This window comes from Gossypium hirsutum, chromosome D07, assembly GCF_007990345.1.
Source record: "Gossypium hirsutum isolate 1008001.06 chromosome D07, Gossypium_hirsutum_v2.1, whole genome shotgun sequence".
In the NCBI taxonomy this organism is placed as follows: Eukaryota; Viridiplantae; Streptophyta; class Magnoliopsida; order Malvales; family Malvaceae; genus Gossypium; species Gossypium hirsutum.
In genome coordinates this window covers 861,115-880,998 of record NC_053443.1, presented here as the reverse complement: position 1 = coordinate 880,998, position 19,884 = coordinate 861,115, and the positions used below count along the sequence as shown (strand labels likewise).

Here is a 19,884-nt window from a genome sequence, read left to right as displayed (position 1 = left end):
TCTCATAAACGTGATATACAAGATAAATAGTATCATATACATAATGACTACTACTTGAATTGTTATGTCAATATCGTTAAAAATTAATATTTTAATCAAAAAATTAATGATCAAATTTAACTAAAAAAAGAGCAACAGAAAATTGTATGAATAAATTGCCTAAATGCAGTGTGTTTTTGGCATCAAACCTGCATCACATATTTATTGAATATATATATACACATTTTGTAAGGAGCTTAGAGAAGTAAACAAATATGGGTGGTTGAAAGTCACCTTTCAAAGGAATAAGCTTCCCTAACAGACCATTTATTATGCTTCACTATTTTTTTATTATAATAAACCCTCGATTTACTGCTCCATAGGCTGTTAAGTTTGCATTTTTTTTAATAGTGAGAATGTGCATTTGGGGATTTGTTTTTATTAAAATTGATTCTTTTTTCATTTCACAAAAGTTAAGAGCAACTAAATATACTTACAACAAAACAGAGCATATAATCTTGGTCTAATTCTACTCTTACTCCCCATACCTTCTATTCTTTTGTATTGATGACATTATTGAAAGAATTTCGTTAAATCGACTTGAAAATTTTTAAATTTCAAATATAAAGAGTAGAGGGACTAAAAAGGATAACTGAACCTATAATCTTTGACCTTGGATAAAAAAGATAATTGTTCTTCCAAAAAGAAAATGAAAAACTTTGACCAATCAAAGCAAAACAAGTGAATGCAATACTAAATCTTTTTTTTTTTTAAATTAGAAAAGAAAAAAGTAAAACTGCAAGCACAAGTGAGTACAAAGCAAGCATCTTGATAAACAAGCAAAGTATAATTTTTTGCCCTTCCATAGGGAGGAAAAAAAATTGAAGGAGGGCAATTTAGTCAAACAAAATTTGATTTATTATTAATTATGCATTAATGATCCCATAGTAAAGGACTAAACCCATTTGTAATGAGACTATCTTGTATTTGCATTGAAGTTTCATCCCCGAAGTACCCACAATTTTCTTCATAATCCCAAGGGATACCACAAGGATTAAAAAGCCACCCATCAAAGCGGTCCACGTACACGAACTCGTTCCCTGACTCAGCCGACTCATAGCTCGTCCCTAAACTCGGCAGCTCCACTATCTCACTCAGCTCTTCCGGTGTCGATGACATATCATCCACATTCGACGATGACGACGTTGAATCCGAAGATGAAGTGGCATCGTCGACGCTGTTGTTTTTGTTACTCAAGAACTCCATTGCGGCAGCTTTAGCGGCGGCGGCTTGTACATCACGCGGCGAGTTAGAAGCCGGACGAGGCAACGACTCAGCGAGTTCAGGGAAGTTAAGGATCGCCGAGTTACCTTTGATACTCAAAGCTGCCACGTCATGTGCTCGTGCTGCCATTTCGGGTGTGGAGAAAGTACCTAACCAGATCCGGTTCTTTTTTCGGGGCTCTCGGATTTCGGATACCCATTTACCCCAAGCCCTCATTCGGACCCCACGGTAAACCGGATGCTTACTATTATCTCTCGGACGCTTTTCCCTTTTCGGGTCGGGCATTAACTCAGTACCCAATCTTTTCCCATATGGTGACGTTGAAGGAGACGAGTTGTTACTAACCGTGCTAGACTCAGTTTCCGAGTTCAGTGAGTCACCCATTGTAACTGAAACAAAAAAGAAGCTACTCGATATAATGCTAACTATATATATATATGCAAAGTAAGAAACTTTATATAAATTTAAGCAATAAAGGTAAGGTTTTTTGGATGAAGGGTTTTGGCTTATATTTGTTGTTTGTTTCTCGGGAAAAGAAAACAGAGTGAAAAGCGAGGTTTGATTATGAGAAGAGAAAGGGGAGAGAGATGGTATTATAGTAAGGGAATCGAAGGGAAAACGTGGTGTATTTAAGTGATGGCCGCAATGATACACGCACTTATAAAGGTTTAATTCTGCCTCACTTCCTGTACTCTTTTAGACTTTTACAATTTTATCCCTATTCTTTTAAATCACTATAAATTAAGGTTTTTTTATATATATATAAGTACAAGCGTACTCTTGTGGAATTTTTCATTTATTTACAAGCAAGTTAAGTGTGTAACAAGTGGTACATTTATTTGTATGTATATTTTTTTACTACACCTTGTAAAGCATTAGTCGCATTCGATTGTGGAGTATGTGATAATTTTTCAAAATTAAAAGATATAGTGTAGCATTTTAACTCGTTTGGGGTTATTTATTTATTAAAAATAATTTTAATGAATTTATATTAAATATGAATGCGTGGTTGAGGCTTTGAAATATTTTGGTTTAAGTTTTTTTTTGTATAAATCATGTGTGAGTTCTTTATAGGTGTTTTTTTTGGTCTAGACATATTTCGATTTCAATCTAATTATGATTTGTAATGATAGCTTTGATTATATTGATTAGAACTTACAATTTGCCATTGTATTTGTAATTTTACTCATAATATCTCCAAAAAGAAAACAAAAAAAGTTTGCTTAGAAAATAAAAATCCAAATTTTAATTTTTTAAATCAAAATTAAAAATAAAAGAGATTAAATTTTAAAAATTTTAAAAATATAGGGAATAGAGAAAAATTAAACCCACATATAACACCGACCTGAATGGCTTTGTTTTTTTAAACTTCATCAGTATCATTATCAGCAGCAGCAGCAGCAGCAGCAACCATTAAATTATTATTATTAACACAAATTACTAAAATTAATATATTATAAAATCAAGGAAGTACCTAGAAAGTTTAGGGGTGTCATAGGGTATAATAAGGGTCCTCGAGGTGGGGTTTTTGTTTCACAGCTGGCAGCGCCGCCGTCCTGTGGAAGCTGCGCCATGGTTGCTATTTATACTTATATAATATATAGAATGGTCATTTAGCATTATTTTAGTTATTGCTTTTAGAATTTAGAACTGTTTTTAGTCAGCTAGGCTACGCCAGGCTAGGCCAAGCCAACCCTTTCCTTTTTGTTTTTACTTTTTTACTTTTTCTAAAATGTACAATTTTAAGTTAGACTTGTTTACGGATAGAATAATTTGTTCAATATGAATAATGAAATGGACCGTCAGTTTGAAAATTTTTTGGAATCGCAGCTCCATCATGATCCGATTTATGGATAAATTTGACTTAAATCGAGTAAGATTTGGGTAAGTTAGTTTTTATATTGAACCAATATGATTCATCCCAAATTCAAATTGAATAAGAAATAAAGTTATTTAAATTTAAAGCTAAACTAATGATTTTAACGTTCTAATGATTTAAATAAAATTTTTTAAATAGTTCAATTATTGTTTTGAAATTTTTTAAAATTAAATGACCAAAACATAAGCTTACAAATAATTTAGTGACTTTGTGTAATTTACCCTAATTTTAATTATAAATACATTTTATAATATATAAACAATGACGGATAATTGTATTCAGTTGTCTAAATTCGAACTTGACCCCCTTAGAACCTGATCATAATCGTATTCTTTTATTAAAGGTTCATGCTAATACATTACAAATTATAAATGATACATATCGTATCATCTAAAATTAGAATAAACTCAATGTAAAATATAATAAATTGAAAATCGAAATATATCCAAGTAAGATTCCCACATGATAGGACTTAAACCCTAAATAATACAAAAGAGAACCCACACATTTAATATTTACACGTTCCCGAAACTTTAATAAATTTAAACCCCTAAACCTTAATAATATACTATTAAAATAGTTAGAGAAAATAAAAATGTATCATAAATTTATATTCCACTACACAATATAAGAGATAGAATCTAAAAGAACCTTAATTTTGGTTGTTGTAAATGTTATACTAATAAAAACTCAATTCTTTTTCTTATATATTTTTTATTTTATTTTCACCTGTCCAATGTGTATGGTACAGTAATGTTACTATTCTTGTTCCTCACCAACCCTAAACTAAATGACTAATTTACCCCACATCTAACTTTCTAGCTTTTTCTCCTTTTTTTTTTCTTTGCTTTGCCACGTTCTTTTCTCACAAATCTTATGCTACTATGTTTCATTTTCAGAAAAGAAAAAATCCCCGGTAAATTGAGAATAAAAAAGATAATTATAACTCAAGTATTTACTTCAAAAACTTTGTACCTTACATCAGGGTTTTTATTTGGTTATTGTGGTAGAATAGGTTGCCGAGGAATGAGAAGCAGACAAGGAGGCATATGTCTAACAAAAGTCATTGCATAGTCTTTTCTTTTCTATGCCATTCAACGAATGGTTGGTTTGGAATTTACGTGATGTAGGGCATCTGAGCAGAGGGCATGTTGATTTGCAAACTCTGTTTTCAATTTTATGTTGGTTATTGTGGAAGAATCACAATCGTTATGTTTTCTCTGATGGCAATATTAGTGTGCAGGATGTATTCGATACATGGTTGTCATAGGTAAGGGATTATGATACATTTGGATCATTGGTGTTACAGCCGAGTCCTATGGTGAAAACGCCTCACTGGTCCCCATCGGAGAGTGGATGGTTCAAACTTAACACTGATGGGGCAGTGTCCTTGACTAATCAGCAGGCAACAATCAAGGGTGCTTTCAGAGATTCAAATGTGAATTAGGTATGTGGTTTTTCTATGGGAATGGGCAAGGATAATATTTTCAAGGTGGAAGCGAGAGCTGGTGCTAGAGGGTTTGCGTGTTGCATCGGGGGAAGGATTGCGACAGGTTGACGTTGAATGTGATAATACACTTCTAGTGGAATCAGTGTTGGTTGGGGAATCTGCCAATAGCAAAATGGTAAAGCTACGTTTGATTCATAGTATCCTTAATCGTGAATGGAAGGTGCGCATTCGCCATGTTCCTAGATCCCAAAATGTTGTTGTTGATCATATAGCAAGGCTTGCGGTATCTGGTCCTCCAAATTTAGTCGTTTTTGAAGAACCTCCAATTTCGGTTCAAGGGCTTCTATTAGTTAATAAAAGAAGCTTTCATAGTTCCTAAGAGGTGTGTTTTTTTTTCTTTGTAATCACTTTATGCTGTTCTTTTCTACCAATTTTTTTTTGAATCTGAAATATAAAAAAATGTCTTCATAAAATAATTTTAAAAATTAACTAAACTCTTGTTAAAAAATTGTACTCAAATTGGGGTCTTAACTAGAAGTTAACCATCAATTAAGCCTTTAAAATTAGTTTTAAGTTGAAACACTTAAATAAGGTTTTTGATTAAGTGATGACTTATTTTAACATTTAAATAAAGAAATTTAAAATTTTTAAAATAAAAGCTAAGAGTAGAGATGATAAAAAAATATAAAAATTCAAGTTCAAAAATTATAAAATAAATTCTAAAAGTAAAAGGGTTTAGGCAAAAAATAATACCCGTTTTTTAAAATACTAGCTGAGCATCAGATAAGTTCTTTTTTACTTGGGCCTGTCCCGAATTTGCAAAAAAAAAATTGCTACCATTTTATTGTTATTTTTTATATATGGTATAACTCTTGTTAAACGGTTATTTATTCATTAATTTCTGTTTGTTTTATTAAGAGGTGAGGAACCCAAAAAAATTCCGTGGTTTTTCATTGTTTTCAACTCACAGGTGAAGACCCTAAAAGCTAAAAATTGAAACTCCATCAAAATGGTCCAAATTCCAAACATTGGATACTGTAAATGGATGTATTTATTTTTATAATTCCCCTTTCTTAGAAAGGACTAAATTAAAAGAATATTTTTGATACACCAAAGTGAATAAATCTATCTTACTCTTTTTCATTATTTTGGAAAAGCAAATGAAAGAAAAACATTTAGAACAAACTTTAGCCATGGGTCTCATTTTAGTATATTTGCATGTGCTGAATATTCCCACAATTATTATGTAGAGTTGTTTTTCTTTTCCAATTTGATCCATCACTATAAGATTATAGTTTAATTTTATTTTAATTTTTCATACTTAAATCAGTAATAATATATTAATATTTATATATTTTTTACAAATAAATTTAAAATTATTAAATAATAATTTGAATCGAGTCGGAACCGATTCTTTTTCCTTTTAAAAACTCTTATGAATAGTGAATTTGATTTAAAAAATATTTTTTTGAATTGTTATATATTTTGAATTACTGTTAATTTATATTTTAAAAACTTTTAAAATAATTAAACCGTCCAATTTAATCCATTCAATTTTTAACCAAATTAAAATCATAAAATTAAGCAAGTTTCTAAATCTTACTAGCTTTCAAAAAAAAAGAATAAAGTCTCACTCACATCTAACCATGGTCACATTTTCTAATTTAATAAATTCCAACTACACAAGAGAATCCTTAAAATCAAAATATGTCGATTGAGTCTTAAATCAACAGCACGGTCATTATTGTCAATGTAGGAGGACGTAGGTTCGAGTGTATTGAAGCTCATTATCCTCCTACTTATGGATTCGAAAGGGCTATGGATAGTTCTAGACATTACCTTAAAAAAAGCAAATATGGGAGGGGGCTATGAGGATTGGCAAGGCATATTACATTCTTAAGAAAAGAATGCAGGTTCAAATATTAGAGACTCCATTATTGGGAGGGACAACTACAACCCCAAACATGAACCGTAAAAAATAATCCTTCACTGTTTATATTTTTTTAACTATTCACCACTATCTTTTTTAATTTTATTCCATTTTTAGTTTTAAGATAAAACTTTCTTATTTTAAATTTTAAATAGAAATGTTTATGTACAATTTCTTTTGTTTTAAGATAAAATTTTTAACAAAAATTTTTTAATTTTAAATGTAAGATTTAAGATAAATAATTTTTAATATAATTTGAGATTACTTAACTTTTTATATTTTTAATTTAAAAAAATTACTAAATATTTAAAGGTTAAGTAAGTAGTAAATATTTTCCAACTTGATATATATATATGATGCAAATTACAGTCACTTTTATTTAAAAAAAAATTCATGTGAGAACAAGTAATTTTGGAATGCTTATGCAAATAGAAATTAATAATTCAACAACCAATAAATGAAAATAAAAGCCCCAAAATCCTTTATTTTTTTCCCTTTGTTAGGGAAATTTTGGTTTCCAAATATTTTGAAACAAAATGTAGGGTGGTAATTTTATGAAGAACAAATACGGTCTATTGGGTCTTTTTCTTAAAAATGCAATCATAAAAAAAAAGTTATATTTTTGAGTGAATTTTTTTAATACTATGTTTGGGGTAGCATTTTGAAATGAATGTGATAGGTTAGTTTCATAGCATTTATTGGACACCCAAATTATTTTCTTCTTTCTTTTCCCCCCATGATTTATATTCACAATTCAACTACTTTTTATTTAATATGACATTTAGAATTAAATCCCTTTAATTTTATTTTTCAAATTTTATTCTGAATTAGTACTAATTAATAGACGAAAGCTTCTATTCCCAAATTTATTTTTTTTTAAAAGTTGAATCATTTAAAAATAGAACTAAGAAATGAAATCTCATTTTTCATATGTAAAACCAACATCCTAAGGTGGAAAAGTCCTGGCTACCTTTTTTTGGTCTTTAATTTTGATTTTTAAGGACAATAATGCACCGCCTTTTTCATTTTTCTAATATACCCTGCTTTTGAAAGATATTTTCGTTTTACTATTCATATTTGAAGTTCATGATATGATAGTAAGTATATTTGATAGTAAGCAAATTTTGACTAAAAGTAGAGGTGACCCCTCTAAACTCATTAAATTGGAGAAAAAACGCGTTTAAATATGCTTTAACTTACGCCCTCCTTCTTGTTGCAATAACATCAATACCGATTGACTAAAAGCTCAATAAATTGAATTATTTTTTTAAATAATATATATTAACATTTTAAGTATAAAGATTAAACTACTACATGAGCCAAGGATTCAACTTTGTATAATTTAACCTAAATTTTTTGTTTAAAATAATGATTTAACGTGGCACATCATCTTACCATTACACTGTTAACGAGAATTAACGGCTCAGCGACTAAAATGTTACAACACGTTAACATAAGTGACTATTTTGATAGTTTACCCATCTATTCAATATATGAAAAGAGAAAATGAGTTATTCCTCAACTGAAACTCAATTTCAAAGCAAAAAAATAAAATTGTAATCCTAATAGACCGGATCGAGTTTAAATCCATCGGGCTCAGGTTTTTTGTGCGATCCCTTATTTGAATGATGTGTGTAATCTGGTCCCCTTTCCCAACTTAGAATGCAGTAAAAGCTATATTGGAGTTGGTCATTTATCAAGTTAAATGGGTAAATCTTGGTAGGTGGCCACGTTCAAGTTTGAAGATATGAATAGTTAATGGGCTGCGGACACTTTCATTGTTTTTGGGGCTACCAAATTTATTGTTTGGACTCTTTGCAACCAATAAGAGATTTATGGGCTTTTTTTTATTTTTAAAAATGTGTATTTGATAGCACTAGCAAAACCAATCAACTATTTTGGGTTTAATTTTTAGTTCTAGTTCCTCTACTATATTAAAATTTAAAATTTAATCATTTAATTTTAATCCTTTTATTTTTATAATATTATTAGTATGTCCAAATTGATAGCACTGTTAATTGTTGTTGTTAAAGTATTAAGAGTACTAATGGCTCATTAATAACAGTAATAATAGTGTTAAAATATTCATAGAAACCACGTTACTTGTCGTTAATAATGTTATCAATTTGAACCCATTAACAACGTTATAGAACTAGGGTGATCAAATTAAGTCACCATAATAGAGGGATTAAAACCACAATTAAATCATTATTTTGTAAAGAACCAACCATCGTCAATTCGTATTTATGTAACAAATATATTTATTAAAATTCATGTCAAAACAAAATGAAGCATTGATTGAAACGAAAAACTTGAAAATCTAAATATCATAGTTTCGTAGGCTCAAATCGTATATATATATAAAAGACAAGATAATTTATATGTTTTTGAATGATAATTTTTATAGTTTTTATAATACATTATCTGTACAATTTTAAAATTGTAAACAACATTTATATAATTTTTAAAAAAATAAAGTGTATAAAATATATAGTATTTAAACAGTACACAATATACAATATTTTGTATAATATTATTATTTATTATTTATGAAAATATACAAATTTTTAAACAAATTTTACAGATAAATTTAATATATTGTAATTAATAGGCTCAATACAACATTTGGTACTTGAATTTGGCTTTTTCTTTTTTTTTACTTTGGTACCTAAATTTTTTTGTCCTATTTGGTAATTGAACTTGACACTTTTTTCCTAATTTGGTAACTAAGCTTTTTTTTATGTTCAATTTGGTATCTAAACTTATTAAATGTTATACAAATTACGCAAAATACTAACAATATTAAAAAAGAATTATTACGCTACAAAAATATCATCAGTTTTAGAGGAAAATCATGTTAAAAAATTAGATACTGAGCTATGATTAACAGATTAATATTAAATAAGAAAAAAATTTTAAAAATTCAAATTAAAAGGAATTTTTTAATTTCAATTAATAAAACAATAAAATAAATAAAACTAAAAGTAATTGAACTCATAAAATACAAAAAAAAAGTCATTTGTCACATCTCGGTCATACATTGATTATTTTTGCTACCTTATAAAAAAATAACATTATTAGTATATTGAAGTAATTTGTAAAACGTTTGACAAGTTCAAGTACCAGATTGAACAAAAAAAATTACGTATCAAATTAGGAAAATGAGTCAAGTTCAAGTATTGGATCCCAAAAAAGATCAAGTACCAACTTAAGAAAAAGGGTCAAATTTAGGTACCAATTTAGGAAAAAGTGTCAAGTTTTGATACTAAATTGGACTAAAAAAGTTTAGGTACCAAATTAAAAAAGTATCAAGTTCAGGTACCAAATGTTATATTAAGCCTAATTAATATATACAATTAACCAATGCATCGCACCAGTAAATCAAAAGTTAGTGCCCGTTGGCTCATGACAGTTAAGAGTTTTCACAAGGTTTTTAAAATTGCACCAATGGTTGAACTAGTCGGACCATTAGTTCCTAGTTCAATCGGATTAATTGACCAGTCCTATTTTAATTAAATAAATTATTAAAAATTCGTAAAAAAAAAAGAAATAGAGAAAACAAGTTTAACAACTGGTATAATCAAATTTTTAGTTCGATCTTGAGGGGTTAGCTCAAAAATTAATTCAAAGTGAGTTCAATTCTTTATCCGAATCAATATATCGATCAATTCACAGTCCAACTAATCTGACCAATAGACCCGGACCAATTCCAACAAACATAGGTTTTAAGTAAAACACAGATATGAAAGCAAACTCAAGCAGTTGCTAACGTTGTTATCAATATTTCAACACAACAGAGCGACTAAAATCAGAATTAGACCATTCTTTTTTCTTTGCAGAGAACCCAACCAACCAACATCAATTCGCTTGGCCATTTTTGTACAGGAAAAGAATCCAAGCTTTGTCTTCAACCCAAAATTGAAACTAAAACAAATGCATTAACCTCATCAAATCCCATGCAATGATGTAAGCTTTTTAATTTCTATGGGGGGTGGGGGACCTTATTTCAAACCCTCTCATTGATTGGGATAGTTTTTATTAATTCAGTAAGTTTTATTTGTACCCCCTTTGGGGTTTAATATTTTTCTGCATCAGAAAATAACTACATATACTATTTTTAGCTTAATTGAGCATTTACTCGAAAGAAACCTGTAACTGCTGCATTGCTGAAAATGGTGGATGAGATGAGAATGCATGCACTGCAATGAAAGTTTTCATAATTTTTTTTTATTTGAACTGTTTACGGGATGGATTCTTCACCCAGTTTAAAATATGGATCAAACCCAAGCTTGAACATCCAAAATCAAAGTCCCACCTAGCCCGATCTATTTTTTACATTTATAATATGTTATATCATGTTATTTTACAATTTATAACACATAAAAATCAAATCTATATAATCCATAATAAGATGCTTATATATAAAATTTTAATAAATGAATAAATATATACAAAATTAAAAATTAAATAAAAATAATATGGGCGAGTCTGAAATGAGCTTGGGTTAGCCATTTATAAATATGGGTTGGTCTTAGACAAAATTTTAGGCTCATATTTTCGATCGGACTTGAGCAAACATAAAATGTGTTAATATAATGCTTAAGCCCAACCTGAACTTGGACTGACCCAAACTATAAGCACCTTTACTCCTAACAACGTTGTTTCCAAAGTTTGAACATAAGTTCTCTTTCAGAGAGTGTTATGTGCCTTAACACTACACTCAACATTATTTGTAATCTCTATAAGTTAATGCATCTGTTACTTTCATTTATGATGAGAGTAGCTTTGAATACTTCAATAACATTATGCGAATAAAGTTATTGGGTCTGGATTTGAATTATATTTTTTTAAGAGAGTTAAAATGTTATTTTATTATTGTATTAATGTAAAATTTTACAATTTTCTAAAGGATTAAACTATAAACATTTTGTTTTTGGATGACCCAAAACTGAATTTTAAATTTTTAAAAGGTCAAATTGCAATTTCACCAATGAACTAACTTAAAACTTCGTAATTCTTAGAAGGATTAAAAGAAAATTTGTCATTTGGGGCCAAGCCCTGCCTGCCCCCTTTTTTGTGGCCCATGGTAAATAGTACTATTTTCGTTGAAGCAAGTTTGTTAGCAATACTCTAGATTTGATTTAGGTCAAATTCTGATTTTTGGCACCTCTACTATGATCTGATTTGAAATAGTCATATTGTACTTTAATTTGGCATAATTGGTCTAATTGTACTCCAAATCCCTTTAATATTTGTATATTTAAAGTTTAATTCCTCCACTTTTAGTCCCGGCAATTCAATCCTATTTTTTAATACATAATTGAAGTAACAATTGATAACACTAAAAAAATTCCTTTAAATTGAATTATCTCCAATTTAACATAATCCTTTTTACGATATTATTAATTGAAATTTAATTATTAAACTAAAAGAGCAGAGAAATTAGATTTCTAAAATTAAAAGTAAAAATAAACTGAATGATAATTAAATCGACATAATTTGATCATTCTACTTGGATAAAAGATATTTTTATGTTAGAAGGGGCATTACAAAAATAAAGAAAACGAATTATGTCAAATTAAAATACGAAAATTAAATAAAATTTTGCAATTTGAGGATTCAAATATGTTCATTAAGTTAATTAAATCCCAACAAATTTAACAAAGTTTGTAATGAAATTACTTTTTAAGACTTCTCTATTTCTTCTTGCTTCCTTTTCCCAAGCTCTACTAGTAAGGTCAAAATAGCCTCACACATTTCCGTAGCGTCTGGCTCGTTTGGATTTTTCTTCTTCGAAGAGTACACCATCCAAGCGTGGTCGAGCTTCTGCTCGGGTCTCACTATGACCGAACCCGGAACTTCGGCATCACGGCACGTCACGAGTCCATCACTCTTCTCCCCGTATCTAAGCAGCAAGTGAAGAGCACATAAGGCCATGGCAGCGGAAACCGGAATTACGATAGGCACTTGGTGTCCAAGTTGACTGACATCGTCGAACTCCGAATTCCTGAACTTTAGAAAGGGAAGCCGGGGAAGCTCAGCATGAGCTATTTGTGTCATGGTAGCTAGTACACCGGGAGCCACTTTTGCTTCCGAGCTAAACGAGATAAGAGGGACTCCCTCGGGTAACTTATGCTTCATGATGAACTCTTTTCTCTTTTCGTAAGTAAGATCTTCCAATGCTCGCATGTCACCCTGCAACATAGATATTCGAATTATAAGCAGGGGAGAAACCAGAAAATTGCTTTTGGGAAGCTAGAGATGGAATCATAAATTTTTGGAGGCCAAAATATAATTTTACCATTATACTAATTTGTAATTTCATAAACTTCAAAGGGACTAAAAGGCATATTTACCATTTTGGGAGCTAAGGCCACTGCCTGCCCCTGCCCCCTGGATAGGGGGGCGGGGCCTGGTCCCCTAAAATGGAAAATTTAACTTTTAGCTTCTTTACAATTTATAAAATTTTAAATTAGTATATGGTAAAATTGCACTTTGGCCTCCAAAAAATGATAAACCTTTGATTTTTTTCATTTAATTGTAAATTGCATCTTTGCTATTGTAAAAATTATATAAATTAGTTTATGGTGAAATTGCATTTAAAATTTTAACTTTTAGCCCCTGCCCTTATCTACGCCCTTGATTATAATGTTTGACTCGAAAACCTCGGGAATTTATTTATCGGAAAAGGAAAGGAAAGTACCTTAATCGTCTTGCATATCAAAAGCTCGAAGATCCTTCGAGTTTCTTTATCAGCTATTTGGCCTTCACGAAGAGTATCAGAAGCTATAGGGCTACCACCATACGGACTCTGGACCAGCGCCAACCCAGCAACTTTATGCTCTAGCTCGGACCAATAAATTGATAACGCCGCGGTCGAATCAACTCCACCTTTGCTATGACCGAGCAGCATTACACGTTTACCCGACCCCCAATAAAGCTCCTCAATGTATTGCTTCAACTCCCACGCGTTATGTTCCACCGATGCCTTTGTATGACAAAGCAATAAAAACTCAAACTCAATAACACAAAAACAATAGTTTTCTTATGATAAGCAACTCGTAATTACCTCGCTGTGGATTTTCGCTATATGGCATGTGAGACCCATTTTCGAAAAGAATTTCTTAGTGGCAACAAAATATAAGGGACCATGATTGCTAAAAAGGCCTGACAAAGAATTAGAAATCTATTGTGAATCCGAAATCGATAAACGAGAAACTAAGGGATACCGTGATATTCTCATACCTGGAACAAATAGATATACAAACGAATTTGGCAACGTGTGTTCTCCGTTCCTAAACGTGAAAATCTCAGTTCAACTAGCAAGGAATAATCTCTTATTATTCGAGAAGATCAAGAAAAAAAAGTTGAATTAATTCGGTACCTTATAGCTTCTAGCAGTTCAAGGAATCTTGCTGTACCATCCTCAACAGGAGCCATTCCAGGGGTGCGTTGTAACCATCCGATATCATCGGATGAACCGCGTAACGTTCTCTCCATCCGTGATATAATGCTGAAAATAAAAAATCGGTTATGTTCATTATGAAGAAGCAAACATAGCAAAGTACGAGGACAAGTACGTAGAAAATACTAAAGGCAAAACAGTTTCAGTCAAGTTAAAGATTGAGACTTTGCGGTTGGGGTAGGAGGAAGATCGTATTCTATAGCAATGGGACTGGGATTGAGTACTTTTTGGTTTAGCCCCGGGAAGCTGAATTAGGTCCCACAATGTGTTTCCCATGACCCGAAGAGGAGTTTAGGGATTGCAGCTCGATTTTGTTCCAATGTTCCTTGTAAGCCTATAAACAGAGTTTTGTTTTGGAACTATGGCCTAAACCGAAACAATTGCCGGCTGATTTCAGACTTTTTCTTCTGGTTCTACTTTTTCAGATATTGAAGTATAAATTCGATTACACGAAAAAAGAAAATCGAAGACACTACTTTTTTTACCTATAGACTTGTGCTTGAGTGCGTTTCACATAGCAGAAAGCGAACCTCCACGGCACCAAGATCGAACTCCAAGCAAGCCGCAAAGCTAAAAACGGGAATGCCAACCTACAACCCGGTAGAAGCAACTGCAAATAGGGTAAATGATAAAAACAAAAACGGAATACAGACGCATTGCTATGAAACATTACCATCATAGCTCTATTAGCAGAATACATTCAAGGTACAGCTATTGAAACTTGAAAATCAACCATTGTATCGATACATTACCCTTGAAAGATGAAAGGAAACGCTTGTCTTAGTTGCATAGAGCGATTGGTATTTACGATTCCGGAGTCTGTATTTGCGAGAAATTCTTCCCCCTGGCCCGACGAAGTTTGGCAAGTTCCGGAGTTAAAATATTCCGTGTAAGATGTCGAAGACACAGAAACAGAACCTTTGCTTCTGTAAACATCTTGGACGACAAGATTCTCTGCAGACACATATTAATGTCTAAACACACATACATACATCATACATGCATACCTACGTACGCACGCACCAAAAACCGAAGAACTCACCTACAAAATCGATGAATCGGCGACGTAAATAAGATGTCCAAGATAGAATACATGTGAAAATATCATCCATTGGTGAGGAAAATAAGAGAAAATCCAGAAGACTACCATGATGGACCTGATAACAAGAATCGGATCGGGTCAATTCGGTTTTAAGATTTCCGAATCATTTCAAGTTCGGGTCATTTGGCATTCAGTATTTCTCAAGTCAATGTATTTTTATGATCAAATAAGATTAAATCAAGTTATCAGAAACGGATTTTTTCGGGTTCGGGTTTAAATAATGAAATGAAAGAAACACAATATGATGTAATTAAGACAGAAACAAATCAGAATGGTCTGAACCAATACTTACAGATAACTGGTTTTCAGCAAATCCTCCATTGTTGTGTAAATCTCCCATTAAATTCTTTTCAACCACTGCCTGATCCAAACATAAAATCCAATTTAAAAACAAAAGAATGACACATTTTCTCAGTAACCAAACAGAAGATAGAAAATAAAAGACATTAAGGAGATAAACTAACCACTGAAGAAGGAAAAACCCAGAATTTGTTTTAAAAAATGAAAGCTTTCAAAACCCAAATTTATAAAAAGAAGGATAGAAATTTAGATTACCCAATTCTCAAGCAAAGAGCACTGCAAAAGTGTTCTGTTCACTGAGAAATTTTTTTCCTTTCTTTTTGTAAAAAAAGAAGAAATAAAGTGTATGTATGGCTTCGTCAGCTGAATGAAGATAATAGCGTTATCTACTTTTTGTTTTTCCATTGTATTTTTTTGGTCTTACCCTAATTATAAAATACCCAATTTTGATTACATTTTTCTGATGATATTTCCATTGCTTTGAATGAAAAAAAATTAAAAGGGAGAGGAAATTATTATGACAACGGCTAAGTAGACACTAGACATGCTTGTCTGTCGAAAAATTAGGAAACACTTAGAATTTGGTTTAATTTTAGTTTTAGTCCTTCTATTATTCTGCAAATTTGGAATTTAATCCTTTATTTTAAAGTGATGAGGTTGATTTTCATAAATTTGTTAACAATATCATTAATTAATAGTACATAACTTGATTGTTTATTTATAAAAATACTTTTTGTAATTTTATTAGTAAGTCTAAATAGATAATACTTTTAATTGGCAATAAAAAAATAGAAGATTAAATTATATAAAATTAAAGTAAAAGGGATTAAATTATAACTTTTAATACAATATAAGGAGTAAAAGCAGCATTAGGCCCTTAGATTTAAATAGGTAAAAGAAAATTACTTAAAATTAACCGACATAACTGTAAAAACTGGCATTGGAGGGACAACACGTGTGGAGAGATTTGTCATTGGGGTGTTCTGTTTAGGGACAGACACGTGACATGATGGGAACAAACTCTTAGCTCAGCTTGGTGGACAAATGCTATTTAACAGTTCCTCCATGGAAAATGAAATTTTTAAAAATATATAAATTATTACGATTATGATGTTTTTAAATAAGCTAAAATTGTCAAACAATAATTAGTTAAAAATATTATTATAATTATTATTATAATATTTTATATAACATCGAAGCGGATAAAAACTTCGTTTAGAATTTTCCCTCTCAAAAAACAAAGCAGAAAAGCTGAAAAGAAGTCTTTCACGCTTGTTTCTTACATTAATCATTGTTTTTTTCCAAGTGGTCTGGATTCAGTTCAGTTCCGTGCAAGAAAACTGAAGCTATTTTGTTTGGTTGGCAAATGGGCCATCCAGTCGACCTTCACTCAATTTAGTCCTTTCCTACTTTCGAAATCCAACTTGAGTGACAAAATAAAAAATGACTTGACCCACGTTAAAACCAAAATTATCCCCCACCTAAAAAACTTGTGCCAACCGTGCTAGGCAAAATGCAATTTAACTTTTAGCACAATGACTTTTATAGTACTTTTACCTTCGCTTATTGATATATATATTTTGTATTCTTTATGTCCGTTTTACGGTCTACTTCTCAACAATGTCATCTCTAAGATTCGAATCTAAGTCCTCCTCTTGGGAGTGCGATGTGTCTTGCCATTGCATCCAAACACTTGTTAATAATTATAGATATATTTTTTTTAATGGACGAAATAGGATCGATAAGTGTGAGCAATTGGTTAAATCAGACAGTTCGGCTGATTTTTCATGCATAACCGGACTTAACCACTTAACTTTTAACTGTAACTAACCACATGCATAAGCATTAATCGATTCAACCAAACCAACATAACATCGACCGATTTGGTCAATTAAATCGATTAATTGAGTAGGCAAACAATACTAACTCTCAAGATTAAAACAAAATTACAAACCAAATATAAGAATCACTGAAAAATATCATTAGTTTATATATATACAAATCCAAAAAAAAGCCCCAAAGACGTGAAAACTATGCAACCCGAACATGGACCATAAAACGGATAAAAAAAAGTATATTCACATTTGGAATGGCCATTAATGTTACTACTACCTAAGTTTTATCTGGTAGACTCTGTTATACCAAATGGAATGAAGTGTCATATGGAAGAGATCGTACCTCTCAGGTTTCGCATGCCATAGGAAATGCCGTTGAACCTTTCGAACACCGAGTTGCAATGCGAGATACCTCTCTTGCGGTATTGACGTAAGTATGTCTTTCAAGTTAGGGATGTCTTTCTCCGCAAGTATTATCGAGAAAGCTCCCCAATCGAGAACTTCGAAAAACGGTGGCACGAAATTGTCGGAGATGATAACGGGGACGCATTCATAAAAGATGGATTCAACTACTCGTGGACTGTTAACCTCGTAACCTTTGGGACATATACAGTACTTAGTGCTCTTCATGTGTTGGATATAATTCATTTTACTCGCAACACCGGGAGGCATCGGACCAAGGATCCTCATATCGGCGTCTTTGTCTTTCCAATGTTTTAGTAAGATCGGACGGAGATACCCGTGCATGCTTCCGGCATAGAAAGCAAGTATATGTCTCTGAGAAGCCGGTTTTCCTCCGAGATCTCTAAGAGGATTCCTTGCCGACCGGACATATGTTTCCGGAAGAGAAACATCCCTCCCGATTTTGAAACCCGCAGTGACATCTGCATTGCAAAGTGCTTTGATGCAGTGTTCCATATGGTGCCTCGTTTCGTATGGAGCCTATAAAAATTCAGTAATTATATTCCAATTACAAACCCGAGAAAATACAACAGTGCTTGAATCAAAGAACATACCCAATCATGGCAAGCAACGAGGAAATGATCTGCTCCATCGGTTCGATTAAAGTAAGGATACTTTGCCGATATAGTTTCCGTGTAATCCTTCAAAAACTGGCGTAAGTTAGTCCGGTTATGAGAATTCCGAACATAAAGCGTGTACTCCAACATTCGAGAACTAAACGGCATATAAAACAAATGCGCCCTACGTGGATCCTTCACAACGAAATGCTTATTCCCTTGCATCAATTTCATAAACCATCCCTCCGACGCATATAATCCCTTAAGTATTGGTAAATGAAAAATGGGTTTTTTCCCATCTTTATAGACGTAAACTTTGAGTATTCGTTCCATAAGTTCGTAGCTCCTACAGCGTACAAACCATCATTTGAGAATAAGGTCAACAGTTCATAGACAAATAGATGTTATCGAACTTACCTTTTAAACAATGAAACATTCCTAAAAACGGGAGCATAAAGATCTTGATCGTTTGTTATGACAGGACCATTCTCAATCCGAGATTTTGCGGCAAAGATTTCTTGGTCACGTATAGAAGAATGACGTGGTCTCTACAATAACACAATAAAATGAGTTTAATTTACGTTAGGTATATAAAGCAAATAAGTATAGTATTACAGATTACCATTGCACGTGACGACCTACGATGCCGTAGTAATATACGGTTCATCTCATCTATCGTAGTTACTGTTTTTGGTGGCATTTCACATCTCATCTTTTTCTTCCCCTGTTTAGCAACCATCAAAGAATTACTCTTAGATACTGTATGATCACTTTGCAGGGACGTGGAACGGAAAGAAGAGCCAGCATTCGGGGTCGTGTTTGCCATCGAAGACAATGCTGGATACTGAGAAGTAGTATTTACATCCCGAAGTTCACCGGTAGACACTTCCCCCCCATGTTTCGCGACCTGCTCTATACGCGATGTAGCATTTACATAATTATCTTGATCTCGAATGACCTCTTCCAACACAGCATTCTCGTTTAAATCCTCACCATTCTCGAACGCGTAATCATCGTCAACATTTCCATCGAAAATGACTTTACTCACACCCTTTTCCACCCAATCCCCGATTTTTCGACTACTGATTCCAACATCTCCACCACCATTACCACCATTAAACAAAATAACATCCCTAGTACTAAAATCAGAACCATTTATAGTAAGAGTATTACGAACCACAACCGATTTTGAACCCGATCGAACCCGAGAAACAACATTTCCATAATTACCCTCAATTGAATCATCAATACCAGGCAATAATAAAGATCTAAGAGCATTACCATATGGAAGCAAAAAGGACTGAAACAATAAATGACTTATAGCTACTAATCCAACTAAAAAAACCCATCTTTTATATTCACTACGAAATGGGTTTTTGAACCCATTGAGTAATTCCATAATCAAAATAAGTAAAAACCCAGAAATGGTTTATACACAGCAAATTTGATTCATTTTACAGTTGAAAATATAAGCATCAATTCGTTAATTAACAAGAAAAAAAAAAGACACGAAATTTAGGGAAAAAAAAGGGGTTTTCTTGCCAAACCTCAAGATCCTCGGAGTCTTGTCGGTGGCAAAAATATATGTGTGAGGTTTGACTGATGGAAGAGAGGAAAGAAAAAACACAGCAAATTTAATAT

At 32.0% G+C, this 19,884-nt stretch overlaps 3 protein-coding genes across 3 annotated transcripts; all 3 read right to left on the bottom strand.

Annotated features, from left to right (window-relative positions):
* Positions 1 to 789: 789 nt before the first annotated feature.
* LOC107895383 (ethylene-responsive transcription factor TINY-like) lies at positions 790 to 1,834 on the bottom strand. The gene has a single exon (NM_001326835.2). The coding sequence runs from the start codon at positions 1,645 to 1,647 to the stop codon at positions 913 to 915; it is 735 nt and encodes a 244-aa protein (NP_001313764.2). The 5' UTR covers positions 1,648 to 1,834; the 3' UTR covers positions 790 to 912.
* A 10,298-nt stretch (positions 1,835 to 12,132) lies between these two features.
* On the bottom strand, positions 12,133 to 15,570 carry LOC107896991 (uncharacterized). Its single transcript, XM_016822315.2, has 10 exons — positions 15,554 to 15,570; positions 15,382 to 15,450; positions 15,030 to 15,144; positions 14,740 to 14,941; positions 14,473 to 14,577; positions 13,907 to 14,035; positions 13,768 to 13,817; positions 13,592 to 13,689; positions 13,226 to 13,510; positions 12,133 to 12,717 (listed from the first exon to the last, which is right to left on the bottom strand). Exons 2-10 carry the CDS (start codon positions 15,427 to 15,429, stop codon positions 12,208 to 12,210), a joined length of 1,542 nt encoding a protein of 513 aa, XP_016677804.1. The 5' UTR covers positions 15,430 to 15,450; positions 15,554 to 15,570; the 3' UTR covers positions 12,133 to 12,207.
* Positions 15,571 to 17,324: 1,754 nt separating this feature from the next.
* Positions 17,325 to 19,884, bottom strand: LOC107896992 (probable glycosyltransferase At3g07620). The gene is made up of 4 exons (XM_016822318.2): positions 18,866 to 19,884; positions 18,661 to 18,791; positions 18,241 to 18,589; positions 17,325 to 18,166 (listed from the first exon to the last, which is right to left on the bottom strand). Exons 1-4 carry the CDS (start codon positions 19,640 to 19,642, stop codon positions 17,498 to 17,500), a joined length of 1,926 nt encoding a protein of 641 aa, XP_016677807.1. The 5' UTR covers positions 19,643 to 19,884; the 3' UTR covers positions 17,325 to 17,497.

Bases quoted from the DNA above. Each gene is read 5' to 3' on its own strand.
- LOC107895383 (NM_001326835.2), bottom strand. From the start codon at position 1,647: ATGGGTGACTCACTGAACTCGGAAACTGAGTCTAGCACGGTTAGTAAC.
- LOC107896991 (XM_016822315.2), bottom strand. From the start codon at position 15,429: ATGGGAGATTTACACAACAATGGAGGATTTGCTGAAAACCAGTTATCT. The intron at 15,145-15,381 runs GTAAGTATTGGT...TCTTGTTATCAG, and splicing joins TTGCTGAAAACCAGTTATCT to GTCCATCATGGTAGTCTTCT. The intron at 14,036-14,472 runs GTAAAAAAAGTA...TTTTATTTTCAG, and splicing joins ACTCAAGCACAAGTCTATAG to CATTATATCACGGATGGAGA.
- LOC107896992 (XM_016822318.2), bottom strand. From the start codon at position 19,642: ATGGAATTACTCAATGGGTTCAAAAACCCATTTCGTAGTGAATATAAA. The intron at 18,590-18,660 runs GTAAGTTCGATA...TGTACGCTGTAG, and splicing joins AATGTTTCATTGTTTAAAAG to GAGCTACGAACTTATGGAAC. The intron at 18,167-18,240 runs GTATGTTCTTTG...GAATTTTTATAG, and splicing joins TCGTTGCTTGCCATGATTGG to GCTCCATACGAAACGAGGCA.